We start from the raw sequence: 27,601 nt of genomic DNA, 5'->3' as shown, positions 1-27,601 counted from the left end.
AATTTTGATGAAAGTCTCAATGATCCAGGCAGATTAGTTTCACTAATTATGACTTTTATATTAAGATGCATTGCAAATCTGTTATGACTCATTTAAAATTTGGTCCTTGAAAACAGTAGCATTTTCTTTGGTCAATAAGACATTCTGTGATCTGATACTATTTATTTTCAAAATTTTCGGCAAATAACATCTGAGTGTAGTCAATGGATTTTAATATTAAAGGGATTAATACCACATTGAAGCTACACTACACTTGGTAACATAATTAAGATATTTGTGTCAAATCCCCTTTTCTAAAAAAAAAAAAAAAAAAAAAAAAGCACTTGTTTCTTTTTTTTTCCCCTTTTCATGTCTGTTTGTCAGACAGTAGCAGAACAATTTAGGTATATCTTGAAATTCCGAGAACCAGTATTTCTGGATATAATCCATCTCACTGTTCCAGTATGAGCTTGCCATAATTGGAAAGACACAAGAATACTTTATGGAAATAAGAATAAATGTATTCACAATAGACCAGACAACCCTCAAATTCAAGATGTATTGAGATGCATAAGCAGCTCAGTTTAACAAAGAAGCAAAACCAAAATGAAAACTGGGCAATACTGTGTGGCTAATATACTCAGACTGATTACTATGGATTCAGTTTTTCCATAAGCAGAGGTCCTCAATAAAGACAGTACATGCAGCACAGAGTTCAAGAACACCTCTTGCTGCACAACTACCACTGAAAAATGCATTCAATAAGCTGGAACAAAACTGAAAGTTATCTGTACGTATTTTTTTCTCTAATCCTGTTCTAACAGCTACCTCCTCAGATTCCTTACTGGGTAAAGGAATTACCTCGCAAAGTTGTCATCAGAACCAGGAGCAAGAGGTGCAACTGCAGAAGCTGAATCAGAAAATACATCCACCAGCAGGCTACCACTAGAAGACGGTGGGGGAGCTGAATTGGTGAGAGGGGCAGCACCCAGACCCAGCAGATCCGCAGATGGAGAAGGAGTAGACTAGAGAAGACAAGACACATAGGGGTTATGCTGCACCAAAATTAAAACAAACCTGTCTCTTTTGCATAGACAACTAAGTTATAGCAAAGTGCCTCTCCCCACCCCAAATCAAACATTGAACAGACATATGAGGCTTCATGAATGCAGTCACCACCTTGCATTTCAACTTCATTTCATTTACAGATGTGGTTTTATTTTTTTTCTTTGAAGATAATCAGGTTTATCTAATCATTAAATAACAAAACCAAAAAACACCCACAGAAACACATCTGTATAGAATCTGATTCTGCAGAAGACAGACAACTTTACCCCCCTTTTCTCTCCACGCCTTAGTTTCAAGGAAAATTAAGTACTGTAGGAAACAAAATTCAAAAGTATTGCTTTTCTTTAATGTAGAATCCAGAAAGAAAGGCAGTGGCTTTTACACAAACCTAAATTAAAATATCACAACATCTTTAAAATTAACTATCAGTTTAGCCTTGGGTTTTTGAAGGTTCGCAAACCTTAGAAACAATGTAAAAGCTAATCAGCAAAAAAGCAGAGCCTACAGCTAGATCCAGTAGCAAACACTAAAGGTAGAGGTAAAACCTTTAATTTTTTGTCCTCTAATACAACAAATCAGGTATCCAGGACATAGAATCCTACAGAGGCCATGTATACGCACCCACATCATGTGCAAGAACAAAACACAGAATGTGAAACGAAGTGTCCATGTATTAGATATTTGCAGCCTACAATATATCAGATATGCTGAAGATGAAAATCATGAGATGCATTTGGATTGAGTCTGAAACTTTGTTTCTGTAAGCCAACTCTAACTTATCTTACAGTCCAAAGACTAAATTTGTTGTGATACAATGAAAAACTCCCTGGCAAAAAAAATTTCAGGAGTCAATTGGTAAGAACTACTGAAAACAAACAGTTGAACTCCAATTCAGAACATATTGTTGGCATTTAGACCAGGGTCACACCAAAGCCACTGATGAAGGTAACTTAGTAGAGTTTATTACATTGCTGCAACCCATAAAGAGAAGATTATAAAGCGTAACTTAATTTTACTGCCAGACACTTCAGTCTATTTGGCATGCAAAGAATATTTGGCAACTTTTACAGCAGAAAGGTATTTCTGTCCAAAGATGTTATGCTTGGAATATCTACTCTTCCATACTGCAGTGACAAAAAGTTAAAGGATTATGCTTTAACAAGCTGGGCAGGGAGCATGCTACAATATTTCCTTCTCTTAGGTAATCTACTACTATGTCTCAAATCTAATTAGAAGTTACGCTAGTCATTAAAACCAAAAACAAGTATTATATTATGGGAACAATTCATCCTAGCAGCTTTAATTACCAATAAAATGAAAAGTTTCAGCTCAGAAAAGAAACAAGACTGTGGCCTTGTCTACCATAACTAAACTCAACCAGTACTATCAAATGAACAGCAATGACATCACATATTTAAGGACATCCATGTTATGTGTTTTCCACTTGTAATAAAAACAATAAAACCCACAACAAGATTCACAATATCTACCATGTTAGACAAAGCAACAGAAGTGCTGATCCTTTGAAATTCAAGTTACTCCTTTTAAATATGTTAATTTTATCATCTTATTTTCACTGCAAGGAAACTACCATTTCTAAATTTACAGCAATATGTTTCAATGTAACAACATAAACAGGATTTTCTTAGGCTGCAGACAGTTTGTCTGCATTTACGTAAGATTTCCAAAGGAAAAATAACACTCAAGCATGGGGGGAAGCAGCTCTATGTTGCCCTGCTACTTTACAGCAAACACCTACCATCTGAAATTTGAGATGAGAGGTTTTATTCCCCTAAAGATGGCATTTGAAGGAAACCATTCTTTTCTCACTTGTATGCCATCTAAATTAGTGAAATAACAGCTTTTAAACTCACAACAGCACTGGCATTGACAGAGGCAGGTTCAGCACTTCCATTCATATCAGAGCTCCTCTCCTTTTTGATTTCTTCCAGATCAGTAACTGTGCCTGGGCCTTTCTTCTTCTTGAGTTTAGCCAAAATAGAAGATTCTCTCTCTGGAAAGGGAGGCATTTCTTCCAGCACGGTAGCCTTATCACAGGAAAAAAAGTGTGCTGGTTAAATATACAGAAAAAGCCAAACCAGCTTTTAAGTCTTTGAAGAGTTACACCTCTATAGATTGCATAAGGTAAAAGCAAAAGTAATTGTCTACACAGAAAATGACTATGCAGGTTTACTGTGTAGGGATGGAGTAGAGTTGCTTTTAAAAAAAAAAAAAAAAAATTTAGAAGTTTAAGTACCCCCAAAGCAGTTGTCAAGAGAACATGAGCATATCACTTCTCTGGTACAATGCTATTAAATTAAAAAAAGTTTGATCATAGCAGTCCTTAAGTCAAGCAGACCCAGACTGAAACCACAGAAGACTTCAAAAGGATGAAGTTGGACTTAAGCATTTATTAGCTGTTAAGACTACATGTGCCATGCTCTGGTCAGATCTGAGAGCATCAGGTTAAATACTGCAAATTTCTAGGGGGAGGTGGGGGGAAAACAAAAAAAACATCAGTACAGTAACAACTTTCCTGATCACCATCAAAGAAGTCCTCAAAACAAAGCAGTAGACTTTTGGTATCTGAATATTACAGTACCTGGTACTATACCAGCTTTTACTGGCTTCCCAGCTCCTGATTAGCATGCTTTAACAGCCATTTATCCCACTAAACAAATAACAGCTTTGATTTTTGCTTTAAGATGACTGCACCTGAATTAGGTAGACTAAAAGAATCAGCACGAGCACTGTGGATCTTTAATTCTGCATAGATATTTCTGAGCAATCAGATAACATTTAGCACACTTTACTTGTTGACAGAAGATACACATAAAGACTTCTGCAAAATAATAAAATCTTTATACCTACCAGTATATCAGTACTGGCAATAGTACTGAGCCTCAAATACTCAACAGCTCTCTGCTGCAGCTCAACATCAGCATTCTTTAGCTGACTGTCACTACGTAGTACATCTTGAATTGTAGTTTTGATTTCCGGAAACAGGTTCACAAACTTGATGTAGGTAGACAGGAGCAGAGCTCGGGTAGGAACACTACACAGATGAAACTTGGAATGTAGCAAGTTGAACTGGATGAGAGGACTTAAAAGATGGGAAAAAAATAAGTTCTTTAGTTTTTGCAGACATGATGATTCAACTCTTGCTAGTAATGCACTAAGGATTACTTGTTAACTGGCCTTTAGGAATATTGAATAGACATTACATTCTTTACAGAAAGTGTTACTACAATTCAGTATTTCAGCTGCCTTACCTTGATCTTGGATCACCTGCTATCAGATTACCAAATTCTCCCAAGATGTAGCCACCTACTTTTACAAGATTCTCATGGCATGCTGGAGCTTGAAGGGCCTGTAAGAACATATTAATAGCCATCAACCTCTAGTGTATCAAAAGATCTTTTCTGTCACTTCCACATCTAGATTCCTAGACTACTTTCCTGTAAGAGCAGACTATTTGTCTAGGCACTATAAAGCACATGTAAGAAAAGCATGGTAGGTGGTATGACTTCGAAAAAGAATCTCTAACATAAGCATTACTTGCTCAAGAGCACTCTTAGGCCCATCTAACAGCACTGTGGAGTTTTGAGGACAGATGCAGCTGTAAGATGTAAAGATATAAGGTTTCCCCCTACACCTTTAAGGGTGTCAGAAGGACATTATTAATTTAAAACTTCCAAGAATGTGCTGAAGTTGTACAACAAAGATACTGTCTTTATTGAGTATGAAGAAACCCATAGCAGTGATGAGTTCTGAAAGTCAGCTTAAACATTCAGGAAAGGGAAAAAAAAAAAAAGCTAGAAGACCATATGAAGCAAATGTTCTCCTTTAATAGGTCAAATTCCAATTTTATCAGATTCTGAGCAGAAGGAATTGGGTGTATGTTTCCAGAAGGATCAAGTTATCACTCTGAGTGTTTTGGACTCCTGCATGCAGAAAACTCAAAAAAAAAAGGCGAGGGGTGCAAAAAACCAGAAGCAGCAGCAAGATGCCCTGTAAAAGGCTTCTATTTTATCTACATTTCAGTAGTTTTCCAGGTAACATGATTGCCTTACTAAGCCATGCATCCAATGCCGCTCACCAAGATAACAGAAAACCCAGCAAAAACCCTGCCCTCCCTCACCAGAACAGAACCAGGTGTATTCTACATTACTTAAGCCAAAGAAGCTTCTCATCAACTTAACACAGTCTCTGGCTCTGAAAATCTATGCTGCTAGTTTTACAGTACACTTCAGCAGTGCTTTGTTGAAATATTAAAGATACTTTTACTCCTCCCTAACATGGGGAAGCATCCATACCTGCTAGATCACATGGTGTTTTCTTAACTCCTATCTGATTTTGAAAGTGAATTGAAAATAGTTATTCTCACCTCAAAAACAGTCTTTGCTGCATACCCTTGAACATCATCTCTGTTGATGACAATCTGAATAACTCGATACCACACTTCTTCACTGACATAGTCACCAGCAATGCGAATCAGATTCAAGATGGTATCCACATACCAGGTATAATCCACTGCATACTTCTCAGCTAGAATTGCAACTTTCAGAACCTGAACACACATAAGAGAATAAAGACAGTTGACTACCTTCTATTACAAGCTGCGTATCAAGATTCATTTCCACATAATCCCCACTGATAGCCCATCATATCCCAAAAGCCTCAGATGTGTCAGTTTGCTCACTTGCTCCAAGAGCTAAAGTGAAAGACGAACATTGAAATTCTGTGATAGAACATGTCAGTCACCAGGTGCATAGTGCTTTCCCCATAACATATTCAAATATGCTGCATCTGTGACTTTTCAACAATCAAGAACAACTCGAACATTTTTTGTTTGCTATAAAAAAAAAAAAAAAAAAAAATCTAAACCATCATTGAGACACAACCAAGCAGGAAATTGGAGACCTCTAAAAAAAGTGGAAACCCAGGCTAGCAGAGACAGACCAGAGTACCCAAAACATAGCTGACTTTTTCAGGTCATACTAAGATTCCTATACCCTGAAGCAAATAAACAGCATAGGAAGAGACTTATTCATCATTTTTTACCAGCTGAAATTATGTTGACCTATTCTTTTAAGAAGAATAAGTTAAAATAAAATTCAAATTATCTGACAAATCAGGGTAGATTGCCAACAGCAACAAGACAGTACATGAGATAAATCAACTAACAATGTGTTCTATGTTAACATCCAGGCAGTGGAAGGAGGGACAGGTGTCCTGGGAAGAGTATAGGGACACTGCCCAGCTGTGTAGAGATGAGGTCAGGAAGGCCAACGCACAGCTGGAGCTGAGCTTGGCAAGGGATACAAAGAATAACAAGAAGGGCTTCCACAGGTATGTCAACCAGAACAGGAAGGTCAACAAAAGCATGCCCACTCAATGAGCAAGACTGGCAAACTGGCAACAGCAGACAAGGAGAAGGCTGAGGTACTCAACTATTCTTTTGCCTCAGTCTTCACCAGCAAGCTCTCTTCCCACACCTCTCGAGTGCATGAACCATAAGACAAGGACTGCAGGAGCAAAGTTCCTCCCATTGTAAGTGAAGATCAGGTTGGTGACCCTTTGAGGAATCTGAATATACACTAGTCTATGGGACCGGACAAGATGCACCCACACCCTGCCAAGCCATTCTCCATGATATTCAAAAAGTCATGCCAGTCAGGTGAAGTCCTTGGTAACAGGAAAAAGGGAAACATCACACCCATTTTTAGAAAGGAGGACCCTGGAAGCTACCAATCTCTCACCTCTGTGCCTGGCAGATCATGGAATAGATCCTCCTATGAGCTATCTTCAGGAATGTGGAGGACAGAGAGGTGATTCAAGTCAGACAGCACAACATCACTGAGGGCAAGTCCTGCCTAACAAACCTAGTGGCCTTCTACAATGGAGCAACTACATAAGTAGACAAAGGAAGGGCTACAGATATAATCTATCTGGACTTCTGTAAAATCTTTGACATGGTGTCCCAAAGCATCCTTCTCTCGAAATGGAAGGGATATGGATTTGAAGGATGGACTGTTTGGTGGATGAGAATCCGGCTGGATGGTCACATCTGAATGGTAGTGGTCAATGGCTCGATGTCTGGATGGAAACCAGTGACATGCAGTGTCCCTCAGGATACTGTACTGGGACCAGTACTATTTAATATCTACATCAACGACACAGACAGTAAGATTGAGTACACCCTCAGCAAGTTTGTGGATGCTGCGGTTGACAAGCCTGAGGGGCAGGATGCCATCCAGAGGGACACAGACAAGCTCAAGAAGTCAGCCCATGTGAATCTCATGAGGTTCAACAAGGCCAAGTGCAAGGTCCTGCACCTGCGTCAGGGCAACCCCCAGTATCAATACAGGCTGGGGGATGAAAGGATTGAGAGCTGTTCTGTGGAGAAGGACTTGGGTTTACTGGTGTGTGAAAGATTGGATGTGACCTGGCAATGTGCACTTGCTGTTCAGAAGGCAAACTGCATCTTTGGCTGCATCAAAAGAAGTGTGGCTAGCAGACTTCACCTGCTCTGGTGAAAGCCCAGCTGGAGTAGAGCATCCAGCTTTGGAGCCCTCAGTCCAGGGAAAACATGGACCTGCTGGAGAGAGTCCAGAGGAGGGACATGAAAATGATCAGAGGGCTGGAACTGCTCTCCTGTGAGCACAGGCTGAGAGAGTTGGGGTTGTTCAGCCTGGAGAAGAAAATGCTTCAGGGAGACCTTATTGCAGCCTTTCAGTACTTAAAAGGGGCCCATAAGAAAGATGGGGACAGACTTTTTAGCAGGGCCTGTTTTGATAGGGCAAGGGGTAATGGTTTTAAACTACAGGTGAGGAGATTCAGGCTGGCCATGAGGAAGAAATTTTTTACTATGAGGGTGGTGGAACACTGGAGATAGGCTGAACGGGGCTCTAAGCAACCTGATCTAGTTGAGGATGTCCTTGCTCATTGCAGGGGACTTGGGACTAGATGACCTTAGAAGGTCCCTTCGAACTCAAACTATGATATGATTCTATGAAGTCAAGAAACTTCTGCAACTAAGGAAGTTAAATAACTACCTTAAGTAGAGATTTTGGCTGCTATTCTAGGAAGGTCATTAAGCGAGTATTTCAACTTTTCCATTTTTTTTTTCCTACTGGGAAGAAGGAAATATCATGCTTCTCTTTTAGCTCATTATAAGGTACTGTTTTGGGGAGTCAGACTGAATACTCTCACAGCACACACTGTATGAAATTCTACCTACAAATAAGTATCACTCTGATTTTTGAAGCTATTAACAATTAACTAGACTAGGACATAACTCTCAGATCTAGAGACTGCTCACTGATAAAATTTACTTCGGTTTCTATATGCAATGCCCAAAGACTAAGATTAGCTTTTAAAATTCCCAGTTTCCAAGGGATTTTTTCACCCCTCCCCATTCATTTAATCTAAATAAGAATATTCTTTCCTATTAGACTACAAACATAAGAGTTTTTCAATTTTTAGTTTTTAAACCACCATGAAAAAGAATCACTGTCACAGACTACCCAGCATCCCAATCAATAAATGATACCTATGCTGCCAAGGACAGCTATGAAAAAATAAGGAAGCATAAATATCTCACAATTTCTTCTCTAATGGAATAATCAGCAGTCTCCAGATAATTCAGCATTTCAGCCACAATCTGTTGGGCATTGCTTCGGTCACACATTGCATACAGGAGATCTACAGCTCTTTGTCGTACACTTACATCTCTTTCAGTCTGCAAATGGACACATCGCAAGAAGTCAAGATAATTTCATCTTTATTTAGAAAGCACATGTAACTTACTGAAGAAATGAAATTTACTACAATCCACAGTCAAATTTAAAAGAAATACATTTTCATAATCTTTCAGATGCAGAATAAACTTAAATATATGCTTCAGAGAAGCTATGAGTTTCACTTTCGGTCACCTAGAAAAAGGTCTCTGGAGACTCAGACAGATTGATGCTTTTTGATATTACAAAAATTCACATAATCAGGTTTTGTTTCTCTAGTATATATATATATTCAAAGCTGTGCAAGTGCTGAAAGGGCAGAAGGGTTTGTACAGAATACTCCTCTATTACCTTAACTAGGGTGAACAGTCCACTGTGCACTAGGTAACTGGCATCACTGCCTACAAATGCATTAATAACTGAATGAAACTGTCACCATGCCAATGGGCATTTAGCTAACTGCAGGTTTAGTGTTGGACTTGCTTTCTATCAAAAGAATCCCAGCTAGATCAGATATGTACTTTAAAGTTAGACAAATTATTAATAGACTACAGCATCAGTTTGGAAGAAAGCAACACTGACATGTGCAAGTTCACATGCAAATCAGTCTTCCTCTTTTGACCTCTGCTTTTTCACATAAACATGGCCCAGGAATGTGTCTTTCTGGTTTCTTGACTTTGATTCTGCAGTGGAAGTTGATCTGCTCTACCGGTCCCCATAAAGCTACTGCAGTGAAGGAATAGTGTCTGATACCAGCAAGACAGTAAGGAAACAGTCTTCCCAGCATTTTCCATTTAGAAATTCCACATTTTGAAAGAACTATTCATCTTTAGTCTACAGGTTGAAGAGATACCAAAGTTTTACATGAGGCACAGCTACAAGTATATTTACTAACAGGCTTCAGAGAAACTGAAGCTGACCTATATTGTTACCAGCACAGCATGATTTTGTAGGACTAAGGAAAAAACCTAAAGCAGATTTCTGAGAATAACTCATTTGGTCCCCAAGTATTATTACCTTAACTGAAGATGGGGGTCTTGGGGAAGAGGACACTGATGCAGGGATAAAGACAACACTCAAGACAGACTGCACACATATTTACCTTCAATGCATTGATAACTGTTTCTATGTGTGTTTTCACAGCCTCATGTGAGAATTCAGAGCTGGCAAGCGTGCACATGCTTTCCAGTGCTAGGTAACGCAAATTAGTTTCTCGGTGCTGCAAGAACTGACCTAGCTGGTTACAGGCACGGACTAGTAGATTTGGCTCACTGCACAGAACAGGAGAGAAAGTGAAAGGGTTAAAAGCAACAGGTTTGAGAACACCAAATACAGAATACTATTTCTGCAGTGGAAGTTTCTTAAAATGCCTCAGTGTCTGTGAGAATGCCCCACCGGTGAAATGAAAATTCAGCTACTGTGAACAAATAATCTCTGTTGGATTAGAGGGGTGGGGTCAATACAACAACACAGCAGCAAGAAACAAAGCAATAGAAGTATGCTAACAGAGACATGGCTCATTAATACTGTTCAATTCCATTGCTGTGGCTGTCTTCCAATCTAGTAAACAGCTTCATATTCTGTTCTCCCATTCTTTCCCTCCCAAGTAAAACTCCATTTAGCATTCAAGACAAATCCACAGCTTTTCACTTAAAAAAATCCTATCCTGTACAATACAAGTGTTGTCACTACTCACCTGTCATGATGTATAATTAAGCTTATTGCCTCAAACAGCACAGCATTCTTCGCATTTGAGTGTTGTACTTTTTTTGACTTTGGTGGCTCCTGTGCTTTGTTAAGGATAGTTTCCAGGCATTCTGTTAGACGACCACGTACCGCAGGGTCTTCTGGAGAAGAACAAGCCGTTGGACAACTTCACTTTGCTCAACACCCTAATCCCTACCTTAGGCCTCCCACCTTGCTAAATCTGAACAAACTGAAGTATTCTGATACATTAAAAACCATTCACCCTTCTCCAACACACAGTTGGCAAAAGAATTCTAAGCCACAGTTCTATTTGGGTGAGAGCAAAATCCAAACGTCATCTACACTATAATATATTCCAATATTTTAATACAGTTTGTAACATTAACTTTTTAAAATGATAGTTGCAACTGGTTTGTGTGATGCACACCAGATTGATGCGTTGCTCTAAGCTATGTGGCTTTTTGAATTATATTGTGTTTAATTTTAACAAATCTGAAACACTCGAGTACAGACTTCAGTATCCTTGTCTTAAGACAACATGCTTGTGCTGCAGGTTATGGTAACACTACATCACAGTAGCTCTTCTGAGATAGCATACAGCATAAAAGAAATGTCCACTGTTGTGATTTGTGCATTACCTGGAGGTGGATAGCACTGTAACAGCCTCAGAAGTTTCACAGATAACCAAGGAGCAGGAACAAAGTAGTATGTATAGTCCTGAAGATCTGTTGATGCAGAAGTTACAATCTGCAAAATAAGCAGACAGCATGTTAGCTACCATAGTTAAGTGATATGCAATCATGAGAATGACCCAAAGAACACTGTAGGTCACCTTTGACAGAGGCTTCACCACAATTTTGGGTTTTTTAATAATGGAATGGCCTACACAACACCAGGTTTGCTGGCGTCAGATGGGATTCAATTTTCTCAAAGAGGGAAGAGAGTCTTTTCTAATTAGCTGGTGGGGCTTACTGTGAGACCTTTAAACTAGATACAGTTGAGGAGGATATCAGGTTTGCCTGTGACAAGCTGTGGAACGAGATGCCAAGGTCCCTCAGCTGGTGGCCATGAGACATGTTGGCCACAACAGAAAAGACTTGCAGCCTTCTGTAGATAAGCCAGTAGCTCCTGAGGTAATAGAAGCCAACCAGAAAATACCAGTGAAATACTTCAGATAAATTAAGGTGTGCTCCTCTAAGAAGGTGACAGGGCCAACAGCCCACTGAAGTGCCTCTAGACCAGCACATACAGCATGGGTAAAGAGGAGCCACTGTGCAGCTAAGAAACTAGGACCTAGTGGCCATTACTGAAATTTAGTGGGACAGATCCCATGACTGGACTGTGGCTATCAATGGCTATGGGCTTTTCAGAAAGGACAGGCAAGGAAGGAAGCGTGTAGGGTTGCCCTCTACATCAAGAGAGGGATAGAGTTTGAAGAGCTCTCTCTGAAGAACAGTCATGAGCAGGTTGAAAGCTTATGGGTAAGAATCAGAGATCAAGGCAAAAATGGTTGGCATCTACTACAGGCTGCCCTATTGGGGAGATGACTGACAAAGACTTCTTACTCTAGCTACAGGAGGCATCACACTCACAGGCTCTTGTCCCACTGGGGGACTTTAACCACAGTGACATCTGCTGGAAAAGTAGCACAGTGAGCTGTAGGCAATCCAAGAGACTCTTGGATTGCATTGGGGATAACTTCCTCAGTCAGGTTATAGACAGCCCTATCAGGGGGAATTCAATACTGCACCTGATGGTCATCAATGCAAGTGAGATGATCAGTGACATCAAGACTGGAGGCAGCCTGATCTTGCACTTGAGGAATTCACAGTCCTGAGGGATGTGGGACAGGCAAAGAGTAAATTCAAGACCCTGAATTTTAGGAAAGCTAACTTCCAGCTCTTCAAAGAGTTAGGCAACAGGACCCCCCAGGAAACTGCCTTCAGGGCCAACAGAGCAGAACACAGCTGGAAAATATGTAAGGAGGCCTTCCATTGAGTGCAAGAGCTTGTGAACCCCAGGTGTAAGGAAGTGGGTAAGAAAGACAAGAGGCCAGCATGGATGAGTCAAGACATGCTGGTCAAACTAAAGGGTAAGAAGGAAATGCACAGGCAGTAGAAAGAGGGACAGGTATCCTAGGAAGAGTATAGGGACACTGCCCAGCTGTGTAGAGATGAGGTCTGGAAGGCCAAGGCACAGCTGAAGCTGAACTTGGCAAGGGATGCGAAGAATAACAAGAAGGGCTTCCACAGGTATGTCAATCAGAACAGGAAGGTCAACAAAAGCGTGCCCACCTGTCCTGGTTCTGTTAAAAACAAGTTTCTCTTTTAGTGAATTTCCCTGTCAGCTAAAGTCTTTTTACTAACTGCAGTTTTCTGAAAGCTAGAAAGCTAGATACATGTTTTGGTAGACATAACAGTGGTATGCAAGGTCATTGATAATTATGCATCTCCCAAGATGTGCAAGCAGGAGGTAAACTGAAACTGACCAACTGAGTACTCCATCCCATTCACATGATACTTCACATAAAAGTGGGAGATCATGAGGATCTCATCCCTTTTCCTTATGGCCAACATTAGGAGAAGACCTTGTGAGTCATCCCTGCAAACTGAGGCCTAGTGACAGACTGAATCCAGTTCTGGTTGGCTGCAGAGCCCGGTCCAGGACTCTGGATGCTGGCCCAACATCTGCCAGAGCAGCTGCTGGGACTTTCAAGATTGGTTTTGTATATTTGGTATTATTGTATCCATTTTTATTAGTAGCATTAGTAAAACATTTTTAATTTTTCCAACTCTCTTCTCTGTCCTTCTTTCCCACTAAGAGGGAGAGGGAGGGGCAAAAGAAGGAGGGTGCAGGGAGGAGGGGGGCTAACAATACATCTGCCACAGTGTCTTGTCACCCTGCAATCAGACCTTGACACCACCTGATGAGCAAGACTGGCAAACTGGTAACAGCAGACAAGGAAAAGGCTGGGGTACTCAACCATTTTTTTGCCTCAGTCTTCACTGGCAAGCTCTCTTCCCACACCTCTCGAGCGCATGAAACACAGGACAAGGACTGCGGGAGCAGCGTCCCTCCCACTATAAGTGAAGATCAGGTTGGTGACCACTTCAGAAATTTGAACATACACTAGTCCATGGGACCGGACAAGATGCATCCGCATCCTGACAGAACTGACTGATGCAGTTGCCAAGCCATTCTCCATGATATTCAAAAAGTCATGCCAGTCAGTTAAAGTCCCTGGTGACTGGAAAGCACAAGCTAACACCTTCAGTAAGCCACACACCAGATCAAAGAACTTTCACAGAAGAGGTTTATACCCACAGTAAAATGTGGTAAGGATTAGATTAGGTTTAAAGGAGAATATCCTCATTCATGGATTTCTCCCCCCTCCTCCCTGATTCTAGGGCATGTATGAGTTTGGCATTAGCTTTGCTCAATGGAACTAAGTCTTCCTGCTCCATTACACAACAGCTATGCATTTCCCTCAGTATTCCCTTGCTTTTGAATATTACACAAAATCTTCATATTTAAAAAGAAATTAAGTTCCTCTGAACTACAAGTAATTTTGGGTATAACGCCACATAGATCTGGGTCTAAAATACATTTTTGAAGTAATACCCTCCCACACCTTGCATAGCTTCGAAACAGTAACGTAAGTTTTCCAGTATGAAGACACTAACTTACAGAAATGCCTCTCCACTCCTCCCTGCACTCTCTGCCCCTGCTTAACTGCCTACACCCATTTACAGAATATCAAATGCTTATGATTATTAACCTAGCAGCAGCTCAAAAGAAGGAATAGGAAGCAGACTCATCTTGGTAGAAGCTTAAATGAAGTTAAAAGCACAGGCTGTATTTTTGAGGGTTCTGTGCAGAAGTTTGCAGAAGTCTCTGATCCAGCTACTCTTTGGTGTTGTAGTAACATAAAATGAATATTAGAAACTGATCTACATCACAGGGATCCTTTCATACACAAGTAGTTAAGAGAAAGACATATTTTTGCTACATAGACTTGGAGCATAGCAAGGACTACACCATGAAAGTTTAGGCAAGCTAATAGTTTTCCACTCTGGTAAGCAACAAGTATTAAAAGAGATTAGCTGAACCAGCTATATGAAGCGAAACTGAATCATCTTCACTTTTAATGGTACACTAGACTAATCCGACCTAGAAAGCTGAACATATAAGAAACAGTAAGATAACTTGACCTCAAAAGCTGAGTAAATTAAGCAATAGTGAAGCATTATCAGAGTCAGCATTGGACTCACTCTGCTTAATCTAGACACTGCCAAGGAGACTGAAGTTTTAAACTCTTCTGGGTTCTTCTGTGCCAAAGTGGTGATCAGACTTGTAGCTGCAGTAACCACACCCTAGAAGAAAACAAAGCAATACATTCAATTTTCTAACAGTTTAAGATGCTGCCCATTAACATCTTTCACTTCAATTTTTTTAACATACAACAAAACTAAGTTAATCCCTATGACAAAGCCCTACATTAAAAAGCCCTTATTTGGACAGCAGGTGGACTAACCACACATCTTCAAAATCCAACAGGATTTTAACTAACATGGTACTGCCATGTTTGCAGAGCATTTCATGCTATTTTTGTATTAGCTTTGTGTCATGTTTGTATAGTATAACATGACAGAAAGCCATATTAAAATAAAGCCTGGATGCAAATTGTCTTATTACACAAGAGAAGCATGAGTAGAAGAAACAGGATGCAGCAGATAATCCAGAAAATTCTGGTAACCCAATGTGAAGAGAGGTCTTCGTTTAACACAAACATTTTATGTTACTGCTGAAGCATATGTCTTAATAGCTTTACTTTCCTAAAATAACTAGATGGAGGGGTGGGAAATAAAGTTTCTTAGCCAGAACAACAGGGTTTGCTGAACAAGCAAGATAAGAATGACAACAAGGACACCACAGGACAAAGAAGTTCAAGCACTGACAAATCAGGCCTTGTGCTTTTTAGTGTGGGTCTAATCCTAAAAGGCCTATGAAAATTAGCATTACCCCTATGCAATATGACTTATGATAACAAGGCACAAGATCAATTTATTTACTGTCAGAGCAAAAGAACAACTTATGCATCCTATTCTTATAACTCCAAGAAAAAGGTAAACAAAACTTTATTAAAAATTAATATATTCAGCAACTAAAAATGGACATCAACTCCTATTTCCTTCCAGAAGCCTGAAGAAAACAGAAACCCACTTGCTTGAAAGACTTGAGAAGAAATAAATTAATAGTGTATTTAACAGCAGAAGTGCCATCATTCCTTTTACAGTATAGGCTTGAGAAGTGTAATGAAGCTTATTTACCAAGTGCTGGTCATTGAGGAGATGTACGACTCTAGATGTCCAGTCTCCCATGGGGACAAGGTCAGGAGAAGTTCTATATAAACGCAGCAAGCATAAGGCAGCGCTCTGCTTCACACTATCCATAGTATCTCTGCAACACATAAATATGGATTTAGAACACAGCGGTTAAGTCACAGCAATACTTGCAGGCCAGCATTATGCTAGTTTTTGCACTGACTCAGCACCCCTCATTAGGTAGCACATTTTCAACAGAAGGTAAAACAGAAGTTCACTAAATTATTCCTGTGTTACAGAATTTGTTGTTCTTAATATTTTCCAATGTTTAACTAGTTAAATTTTCAACCATTACATATCTCCAGTAGCCTCTACACTGATTCTTTCACTCTTAGAGTGACATTTCACATTTCTTTTTATCAGAATTGAAACTTTATCATTAGATGAGCACAAGCTTCTTCCAAACTGACTCAAGTTATTTATAGTAGACTACATTATGCATCCAACCAAAGCTGGACTTCCTGATAGGGTCCTGCATATCAGATACAACTCATTAACTATTTAACAGCTTCAGTACCTACAGATAGCATGCAAGTCGGTTAGCAAGCATGCCACCCGCAAGTCTATTCACCTTGCCATCTGTGCTGCTGGCACAGAAATGGACTATTTTAAATGCAGCATGCCACTACTCTACTTCAGTGAAGTCCCTTTCACAAAGTAGTCAACTTAACATTTTGTATGTTGCATAAACAACAGCTAAAAAGTGTAAAGAGCATTAGCACTGAAAGTTTTAAGAGGCAGTTTATACTGTGCAATCTTGGTTAAATATTCAGAAACCTCCACATTCCTAATAGAAGTTCAGTCCACCTATTCTTTATGAATTTACCAATTTTCCATGAGATCAAATTGTACCTCAGTTAAATAAAAAAAAGAAATCCAACAACAAAAACCACAAACAAAACAGAAAACAAACAAAAGCAACAAAAAAAACCCAAACCAAAATACTACCACCATCACCCGCACACCACAAAACCAAGCCTATTTCTCACCTCCCTCCAACTTATATTCAAACCAACGCAGCTATGCTAAAGTTGCACATGTAACTGACAGTGCTCATTCTGCACAGGTCACTTAGATATGACTTGTACATATACATATTACATATATCCTCTTAGAAACACAGAAGGAATGAGGTCCTGAAGACTGATTACAGAACACAAACACAGTTCAAAGTTCAAACAAGTCTGAACTTCAGGTGCTGTGCTTTGTCTACAATTGATGACCCCAAATGAAATTTTTGGAACTTCTTAAGGTTATGATATTAAAATTCATGACTCGCCATTGCAGTGCTGTCTCCACTATGTTACATGGAGAACAGCACCCAGCAAGGGCAGTGCAGGACAGGACAGCAACAAGGCCGACATGACCCCAGAACATGCTATCTCCAAATGTGCTCCCTCTTGTAAGGAATTCCCTGTCTGAGAAAGGTGGATTCTCTCCCATTTCCTTGACCAGACCCATATTGAGCATGAGGTGCTGGCTGCTTATTCTTCTCTTTCTGGCCCATACTACATTTCAGCTCTGCAAAATAGTAATAGTGTTCAAGTGTGGCATTATAGAGACACTATTTCAAGAGTTCGTAATTATTTCCCAAGACTTTTGACACAACTCCATATCACATTATATTGTTCCTTGTTGCCAACTCAGACAGTGCACATAACAGACACAGTCAGAATTAGTGTTGCGTAAGCAAACATTTCCAGCATTTGCAAGCTCCAGTGCTTGACATTTAGAGTGTTAATACAGTTCTTACACATGTTACTTTTTTATACTAATGCAAGACATTTGTTTGTTCTAAAACATGATCCATACATATTCCAAAACATTTCATATCTGTAAGAGAATTTAAATATACTGTTCACATTAGGACATTCTAAGTTTCAAAATAAATTAGCCTTGTAATCACAAGTTTCATTTTAGATTTACTTAATTGCAGTTCCAGACACTTGTCAGGCCTGTATAGAAACTTCTAGCAACACAAAGGGGAAGTCAGGAAGTTGACAGTGACAGGAATTGTTGTTCACATGGCTAGTAGAAGAAGCAAGAAAGCTCACAAAACAGAATATTCTCACATTCCTTATGAAGTCAGGACCATTTAAATAAAAGCTTCCAGTTTATATCAAGATTTGAAGTGTAAACACCTACTTAGGTTAATTCATTCTTTTCATCAGGAGATAAGGAAAGTAAAACATACACATTCCAGGGATGTTCACTGCCACACACTAATACAGTACAAAAACCTCGCTTACAACACAAAGCTGTAAAAGCCTATTCAAGATAGTTACACAGTCTTAATTTCCATGTTGTATTTATACTTTTACAAGCAACTCCATGTCCAAGTATCTCAAAGTACCTGCAGTTATTGGAAACTGTCACTACTTGCATGGCAAGCCCAGAGCTGTATAGCTCTAACCATGGATTAACTTTTGCAATGCAACCAAGCTGCTGAAAAGGTTTATTGGTGTTGTACATGAAGGAGGCATGTCATACCTACCCAGCTACAAGTATTTTTGGAATTTCTCCAGCAAATGCTTCCGCCATCTCCCGGCTACCCACATTAGCAATACAGTGCAGCGCAAGCCCCATGAAGGTGGGGTTGCGGCTGGCCAGATCATTCTTGATCGCATTGTTTATTAGGCGAATCAGCTCACTGTTAGAGTTCACTAGTACGGAGATGAAGAGATATCCCTGTGATTCAGAAAAAGGAAAATGAAAACTGATTTTAGCTGACACATTACGTTTTCTATTAATGCCACAAGTAATGCTTTGAGCCATACAGTTCTCCTCCAATACTAAGCATGTGGGCAGAAATAGATACTTAGATAACAGCATGAAGGCTAGGAAGATTAAGTGAAATAAACAAAAACAAGTAAGTTTAGTGTTACCCTAATTTATCAGTTTTTAAGTGTTTCATCAATCTGTTTCAGCATATACTCAGAAGATCATTTTGAATGAATGGGAGCAAATAAAAAATCTGGCTTATTATTCAGACACTGGTAAGCTGCATGTACCTGATAAACACAACTTTTCCTAGGAAAGTTTGAAGAGATATTTGAAAATTAAAATATTACTTACCTTTTAATGCAAGACTCAAGGCAGTTTCTTAACAGGAGTAAGAATTTTATACAGAGTGCACATTTTTGCTTTTACAATTAGTATAAGATACCCTGTGCACAAAGGTGTGTAGATTTCAAAATCACTCTTAAATCCAAAATAAGGCTTGTGGGGGTGGCATGGGAGTAGAATGAAGCAAAGTCCTTTACAGACTATACAGCTGAGGTAGGATATTAGACAGAACAGCTTTTCTTTTATAGAGATTGAGTTACTCACAATTTGTTTCTCTGTATATCTATTAGAACTGAGCAGGTTTACAGCCTCCATGTGACCAAAGTCAATGTCATGCCCCAGGAGAAAGATGAAAAGCAGTTTGCAGACATATTTTTTCTTACTGTAACCATCCAGAGCCTTATCCCCTGGAAAGCAAGGAAACAAAGCACAATTAAGACCTATGCTGTTCCCATACCCATTCCCTCCCCACCCTGGTTCCACTGAAGTACTTCATATCTTACAGTAACAAAACTTACAGTCATACCTAGAAATTAAGATTGACATTTGATCCACTATATATCACCCTACAGAACAGGAACAAACTGAGGGTTCAGCTATTACAGTACCTGAATTTCATTAATGTTAAATGTATTGTTTCAGCTTTTATTCAGTCTACAGTGATCAAAGTGCTAATTATCTCTGATTTAAAAGAATACAAGTCTTTACACCATTCTGTGCTAAACACATGAAAGTGATCACAAACCAAAGAGATGTCAGACAACCAAACAACTCCTGGGTTTCAAAAAAGTTACTCCCGGTCACAGAACACAAGTAGCTTGTAGCTGTTCCTAATGGACCAAGACAAAAAAAAAAAAAAAAAAAAAAAAAAATCAACAATGCATCGCTCTGAAAAACCTGAGCTGTCACTGAATCAACAAGACATAATACTAGTTTTAAATATAAATGAATTTCAGATTTAGATAAATAAGAAAAAACCCACAAACAACAGAAAAAGAAAACCCCACAAGATTTCAGTGTTAATTCCATTTACCATTATCTATATCCTAAAGGACAGTCATGTAATAATGCTGTCACCTAGCCCCATAATTATCCTGCTATGTCCTTACATTATTTTCTTGCTAATAGGCAGTACATACCTGTTTACTCAATATTTATTTTCCTGTTTCTGTTAAGAGCAGCTATGTCTTCCATAGGTGTTCTCTTATTAAACCAAATATCAAACAGCAAAAGGTCTTAACATACTTCCTGAAGTGTACCACAGCAGAGAACTTGACAAAATAAAAGCAGCAAGTCTTTTTAAAAAGACAGAGTGATAGAGGTATACCCCAAAGCCTTGAAAAAATACATTGAGATTACCATGAGAGCTTTAAAGTGTTTGTAAGGTATTTGCAAGTGTTTCAGTTTTATAAGAAAAATGTACCCTAAATAGGTTGGGCCATATGTTGCAGTATTGTTGAATTTTAGAAACTTGTAAAAGCTACATGGAACAGTACAACTGCTTACAGCTCACCAGGCAGACCACTTCTCCTGAAGAAACAGGCTAAATACTTTTAAACTTTTTTCAGAACATCCTCTCCATACCCCAAATAAGAAGAAAAAGGAGCACCCACCAAATCAAATAAGCCTGAATGCTAGAGAGTTCAGAATGCTAGAGAGTTCAGTCAGGGTAGCAAAACCTGATAGATGCTGCTGCCTAAAAGGCTATATAAGGTCCTTAGACTCTGCATTCTGGGCCCAGAATAACTAGTCTGTCAGATCAATGTGCCTTCCTTAGTGATGGGCAGTTCAACCAGAATAGCAGTGCATAAAGCAAAGCTTCAATAAGACAGCCCTAAATCATTGCCCTTACCAAAAAAGCTCCAAGCAACATTGCTTTTAAAACAATTCAGATTTATGTAATAGGCAGGTAAACATATAATAAAACCCCTTAATACTATAGAAGCTTTTCATTGCTCCTTTTCATCCACAGGTTAGATTTCCCATGTCACATGCATATACAGCTCCCATAGATTTCACACTAAATTCATTGACTGTATAAAAACAGAAATCTTACCACTATAAACTAAATTTACAGTTTGTGAAGGAATGCACAAAGCCATGTAACATTACTGAATCAAAAGAAAGCATGCTGGCACACTGAACTAGATGATAAGATATTATGCCTGTAGGCCACAACTATGTATTTTTGGGAGGTTGCTTTCTATTTGGACTCTAGAAACTTCTTTTACTTAGTTTTATTTCACCTGAGAAAACAAATTAAGCACACAACTATCATTTTAATATGGACAATGATACATTTCAAGTCTGAGTTTTTAGCCAGCCGTTGATTTTTTTTTTCCTAACTGGCATACACAGTGTATCAGTTGCCAACAAAAAGAAACTTCACCCTAAAGCTATTTTTATGCTGTACAAAGAAGTTGCCTTCAGGTCCATACCACAGAAGCCAATACATGTCACATTTTATTTACATACATGAAGCAGTGTTACTGACCGTACTCATGACAGTGAAGTCTTGCTACACTGGATCCTGTCAAGATCCTCTGACAACAGCCAGCTCTGCAGAAAGCTGCCTAAAGACATGTTTTCTTCAAGCCACATTTACAGTTCACTACCATAAGGCAATTTTCCTGCTGAGTCAGCAGCCAAATGTATTCAGTGAAGTTTGCTTTACTAGACACCTGAATTAACATTACAAGAACCAGAGTGAAATATCCAGATGAGGCATGGGGAAAAAGGGGTGGGTTTCTTTTTACTTTATTTCTTTGGTTGGTTGGTTTGCTGGTTTTGTTCATTTTTTGTTTTGTTTGCCTTTTCCCCCCTTCTTTGGAAGCAATATTGCCAGAGGAAAAAGTAGATATTCAGCCATGTTTGTGTATCTGCTGTGGTCTTCACACTATGGCTAGTGCAAAGGAATAAAACCTTCTGTATTTAGAAACAGAGAAAATAAATATCTCCTGTTATACTATTTTCCCAATACAAGAGTAGTCAAGAGCAGAAGTTTCCTCCCATCCCATCAAGGCAAGGAGACAGAGATCAAAGATCTTGCCTTAGGACAGGCAAGAAAAAAAGTAAGGAAAAGGCAGAGCGGTTCCTTTAGTTTTAAAACATTTTTCAGCTGCTTAAGAAAAGTTTATACAAGATCTTAGCACTTGATTTTCAGTTGGTCTTCTGCATAAGATCTAGTAGGAAAAGAAATAATCAGTGAATAAACTGGGAGGACTTTATATTGTGTAGCAATAAGAATATACCAACTCAGTACAAGCCAGCTGTTTCCAGGTGACTGATTAAAGGAACAGGTGATGCTGGATACCGTTACCAGGTACTATCATGATTCACAGAAAGGGACACTAAATAAACCGAATGCATTTTAGTCTTCCTCTAGTGGATGAGATCTGTGTAATTAAGGACTTGCTACAGTATTTAGCAACATTAATATCATTTGTTGCTTCTCTCAGCCATACAGATACACCAAAAGGCATCAGAAAGTAGTTTTCACCTGAAATCTACTCTAAGTCAAAAAAAGCCCCAAGCAGTCTCCAAGACTGGAGTTCCCAGGAGTCCAAGAAACCGAATTGCAACTGGCTGTTAGTGTACAACCCAAAAGTCTCATCTTATCAAATGGCTCTGCTGTTGACTTTGTGAGATAAGAAGGGAAGAAGGAATATAGAATTCTGCAGCCCAATTACTTAATGAACAACACAAGCAGATGAAAGTACACATATACTCTGAACCACATCAACTTTTACAGCAAAGTATTTCTCAAGGTTTGGCAATTCCTTTTTTCAAGTTCAGGACCCAAGTACTTAAGGTATTATATACTCAAAGATACCAGTATTTTAATAGCTCCGATTAGCAAGGTATTTGGATCTTGGCGTATTTGAAGCAGTTTCGATGGAAGCTATGACATACAATCAAGCTCAAAATACACTGCCATCCTACTAACTGGGAAAAAGCAGCTTCTTTCTCCATTATATGCTATCAAAGAACAATATTGTAAAAATGAGTACCTGAACCACTTTTTCTGGAGACAGAAAAAAATAGCGCACTGACTTTTTGGAAAGCTTCTGTCCCTTGTATGCATAACTGAAGGTTCTCAACAACAGGCAAGCTTACAAACTAGGCCAAGTTAACAGTCAATAGGAGTCTTCTATAAAGCCTTATTAGTTCCCAGCAATAACAAAACACCGTCTTTACAATTTCATTTAATTAGCTGAGCAATTTGAAAAAAAAGAATATTGAGTATTACAGTCAAAGGTCTCACTGTAGTTGTCTAACTCCAGCTGTTTTGAAGTCTTGATTCAGATTCTTACTGAAATTTCAAGTTTAACTATTCAATTCCTCTCCCTCCCACACAGTGTTTACAGAGAGTTATAAAGGTAATGTTTAAAAACATTACTAACGCGTCTCATTGATTAAGTATGTGCTAAAATAGTCCCAGACTCAAGCAAACATCCGAACAAGAGCAGAAGGAAACTTCACATGTTCTGTTTATTGCAATACACAAGCATTTCTTTTAACTCAGCTCATTTTTAAATACTTTCGGGAACATCTGCAAGTACTGCAAATCAAGCCAGCAGAAACAGGAAGTATTCAGAACACACATCAGCAGGTTTTGAGCACAGTGGGCATTTCAAAGACTACTTGCTTCCCCTGGAAAATTTATTAGTCATTTTTCTATGAAAGAAATTATTAACAGCTGATCAGCAAATAGTACTATTATTAAGAAAAAATTATTACTTTCACATTTCTATGCACCACCTCTACCATTTCAATAGGGAAGTTCTGGTTTTCATTGCTCATAGATCTCTTTCAGACAGCTTTCCAAAGAGGAAAAAAAGAAATGCATTATGAGACCCTTTGGTTCCCAGGCAGCACCAGGCAGTCTCTAATTCCCAGGCAGTCTCTAATTCAGATAATGAGTTAAACAACAGCACCTGCTTCTGAATCTAATTCAGTACGCTTAAACAAACAGCCTGCTGCACAATTACAGAGCCTGCTACTGGCCAGAGGGGACAAGAAGGTGGTTTAATCCTCTGAGATGGTCACCGGAGTAGAGGGTAAGGCAGCCTGACAAGTCTAGTCTCACTAGCATCCAGACAGGTGGTTGCTATCTCAAAGACAATTTTAGCTTCTATAACTGCAATAATGGCTTATGCAAAACAGAGCAGATAAAACCTTTAAGTGTTCCTTTGCATTCAGCGTGCTTCCTTCCTAGGCTGACTCCAACCCATGTTCATACAATTCAGTGCTATACTGTATCAGAAGGCCTACTCTTAGCTTGGAGGCTAAGAAAAATGAAGTTGCTTTTTATGAATATATCTACACTTTTATCAAAGATTTGTCTTTCCATAAGAGTGATAGTTGAAACCCTCTAAATAAAAGGCTGAATATTTTTGGCAGGCAACCCATACAAATCCATAAGCTAGTATTTATTTACCATACTACTACCATCAGAACAGTATTACTAGAACAGCCCTACAACTCAGGCGATATAGGGTTACTGTGTAGTTTGGGACAACAGAGAAGACTTGATCCAATTTGGGAAAACAAGTGAGTTGAAGGAAAAAACACAAAAGGAGAGGTTATCAACTGACACTGGGGCCCTCCTGCACAAACCAAAATTAAGATACAGTAGCACGTCTGAAATGTAGCAGCTGCTCTTGTAACACAAACCCTATTATGCAATCAGAATAAAACTAAAATCTAATGCCAGATCTGGCCAAAAAAAAACCAAAAAACCCAAACATTCTTGAATGAAGCAGAGAATAAAATTATTTTGACTGCAGAAACAGCTTATAGATTTGTGGACAGTCTCATTAGTACACAAATTCTGCTCTGAGAGATCAAAACAATGCAACAAATTAATAAACCAGATATTTTTTCATCCATTTACAAAGCAATTACTATTCTTGATAGCCAGACTTCTGTTTTGGCTCAAGCATGGGAGCAAAATCAGCTTGGAGTCTGAACACACTAAACAAAAGGAATAGTATTTCTCCACTTCAAACTTAACTCCTACAGCTTCTGCTTTATTACATGGGTGTAGTTTCTCTTTACTACATGCATCTTATCTTACTTAACGCAGAAGCATTTAAAGCAACCGTCAAGGACACACTGACCTCAGCAACGCAACTTCCTCATGCTGCAACAAGAGACACAGTCACCTTAAGTACAGAGATTCTAGATTCCTTCTGAGCTTGGAGCACAGAAGCCAGATCAGAACTCAACACCATGGCATACATTCCATCAGTTCAAAAACAGTATGGCTTTTCCAGAGACGTACAGCCTCATCCCAGTCTGTTAAATACCAGGTTACCCAAACATAAGGCAGGTAACAGGCTTGCCAGCTACTTGGATGATAGAACAAAAGTAAAAATACTCAGTCTCTGTCTGTAACAGTATAAGAATATATCTTTCAGGTTACATGGGGTGGACATCTAGATACTGCATTAGAGTATGCTGAAGAGTTTAAAGATCCAGAGGAAGGAAAGGATACTTCTGGTATACCAGTCTCTTACACTAGTCTCAGGCAAGAACATACCTGTGTCAAGAGGCACTACTGCCAGCCTTGATTCTTACAGTCAGGCCTTTCCCCAGTTACAGAAATGCAGCCAGTCAAACAGCTGCATCTTCAGCCAGGTTAATTAACCCAGGACCCCAGTATTCCCCATAATTACTCAAAGGTTTCCATCTTAAGTTCATGGTCACACATTTGTCTTAATCCAAACGATTTAAAAACATTTTTAGAAGTCAGAGCTACATAAAAAGAAACTGGGTTAAACTGAATAATCTTCACTTACACCAAACATAAAACGCACGATGAAGGTTTGTTTCTTTTCATACAACCCTTCTGCAAGGAAGAACCCATGCAGCACAAAGCCTTTGTAGAATGTCTGCAGCAGAAAGATACATGGCTATCATCTCCTCACACTCCCAATGCCTGAAGCAGTTATAGAAGCTTTCCAAACTCAGTTTCTTCCAAACTATTATATAAGTCCAGTTTTTGTTCAGGCTACATCAAGTTGTTGTCTCCAGTTAAGTAAGGCTTTTCATGTAAAATCCATACAAATTCAGAAATAAAGTAGCCACAAAGAAGATCAGCTTCTGGGAAGGCTTCATCAACTTTCACTCAAGCTACTGAACAAGCACACACTGGTATTTATCTGAAACTATTTTAACTGTTCTTAAAGGATGCTACAAAAGTTATATGGGCTAAAGTTATTGCACTACCTTGCTGAAAGCACCTCTGTTCTCCGATCATTGCCTGATTCATGGTTCTACTGAGCCAAAGATCGTTCTATCATTTCTCCCCTGCATCACAACCAGACAAGAATCTACTATACACATATGTTTAACTTTTTTTGTACTTAACCCATGAAATACCTTGCAAAACTGAGAAACAGAACTGTTTTTTTTTTATGGACTGTGTTATCAGCAGCTCTTTAAACTATGATTATCCAGTGATACAACACAGCTATCAACCTACCTATGTGAGCCAGAGAATGAATTCTGAATTCTGACAGAATTCAGTTCACTTAGCACTTCATTAGTGCCCAGTCTTCTTAAAGTTAGTAATACAGTGGCTTACACTACTTTATAAAGACATTCACAGAAGAGAACAGCAGAGATGAGCAAGAGGAAGTGCAGTGAGCACATCTGACAGAACCTCCTTCATGCTTCAAGCACACTGGAACATACAGTAGGCACTGAGGTTCTACAAGAGCTTCAATAACTTTTTTTTTAATGCCTTTTGAAGTTTTCATATCTTCAGTGCAAACTGAAGACTTGGTCTGATGAAAGCTTCCAGTTTCATTAGTGAAAAATTGATTAGGTTTTACAAACAAACTAAAGCTTGCCCATCAACCAATCAAGATAAAAACAGTGGTGTAGCCTGAACTTAAGTTGCTGAAAGAATTAAATTACTCCGCTAGTAAGACTGCAGCAAGCTTTCCAGCTAGGCCTTGACCTCTAGTTGGTCTTGATGGCAGAAGGGCATACCTGGAATAACTGTTAATATATCTACAGGGAAAGTGACAAGCTGATTTCTAGAAAAACCTGTCCTGTCTAAACAATTAAGTAAAGAATTTAGGTGCTGAAATTAATTTCAGCAACAGCTGATAACCAATAATGCTGCTAACAGCAAGTCATTTTACAAGCACACACCAGCAGAAAACAAGCAGTCTTAGTGGCTGCATCTTCCAGATTAATCAACTTAGTGAAATTAGTTACAAGATCAAGTAACATGAAACCTCAGCTAACTTGTACAGAAACTTCTTAAACAGTTTTTAAACAAACTCAGTCTCTTGATCTGAAATAAAAGTGTCCAGTAGAGATCCTACCTGGAGACTAAACTGACTTATTTAGAAGTTACAATTTTATGCTTATATTTTCTAGGCAATAAGATGATCCACTTTGATCTTACAGCTTGAACTGAGAAAAATGGCTCTTACCCTTGCATGCAGGTTTCTAACAGACCCTTGAGCTAGATGCCACTTCCTCAGTGTGCATGCATACTTAGTACATGAAGGCAGCACCTGCTGGTCAGTGTTTGGAAAACTGACATAAATGGTCACCACAACTAGAAAAATCGATACATATTTTAGACTTGGATTGGGTGATTGGTATAGAGCAGACTATGCAAAGCCTGCTACT

The 27,601-nt window shown here is 39.0% G+C and overlaps 1 protein-coding gene across 5 annotated transcripts in view; it reads right to left on the bottom strand.

Moving 5' to 3' along the window:
* AP2A2 (adaptor related protein complex 2 subunit alpha 2) overlaps nt 1–27,601 on the bottom strand; it is a 54,646-nt gene that overhangs the window by 9,857 nt on the left and 17,188 nt on the right. For 3 of the 5 annotated variants that reach the window (XM_013369228.3, XM_013369226.3, XM_065066092.1), the window contains exons 3-15: nt 19,211–19,353; nt 18,375–18,568; nt 15,827–15,956; nt 14,768–14,869; nt 11,135–11,243; nt 10,486–10,636; nt 9,892–10,060; nt 8,654–8,791; nt 5,435–5,617; nt 4,320–4,417; nt 3,919–4,150; nt 2,922–3,095; nt 841–1,004 (exon numbers count right to left, since the gene is read on the bottom strand). In XM_013369228.3, the coding sequence (XP_013224682.2) occupies nt 841–1,004; nt 2,922–3,095; nt 3,919–4,150; nt 4,320–4,417; nt 5,435–5,617; nt 8,654–8,791; nt 9,892–10,060; nt 10,486–10,636; nt 11,135–11,243; nt 14,768–14,869; nt 15,827–15,956; nt 18,375–18,568; nt 19,211–19,353 (1,987 nt within the window). The remainder of the gene's footprint in view (nt 1–840; nt 1,005–2,921; nt 3,096–3,918; nt 4,151–4,319; nt 4,418–5,434; nt 5,618–8,653; nt 8,792–9,891; nt 10,061–10,485; nt 10,637–11,134; nt 11,244–14,767; nt 14,870–15,826; nt 15,957–18,374; nt 18,569–19,210; nt 19,354–27,601) is intronic. The other 2 variants (XM_021296680.2, XM_013369227.3) reach the window with 1 other exon arrangement.

Source organism: Columba livia, chromosome 5 (assembly GCF_036013475.1).
Source record: "Columba livia isolate bColLiv1 breed racing homer chromosome 5, bColLiv1.pat.W.v2, whole genome shotgun sequence".
Classification (NCBI taxonomy): domain Eukaryota; kingdom Metazoa; phylum Chordata; class Aves; order Columbiformes; family Columbidae; genus Columba; species Columba livia.
This window is presented reverse-complemented; position numbering and strand designations above follow the sequence as displayed.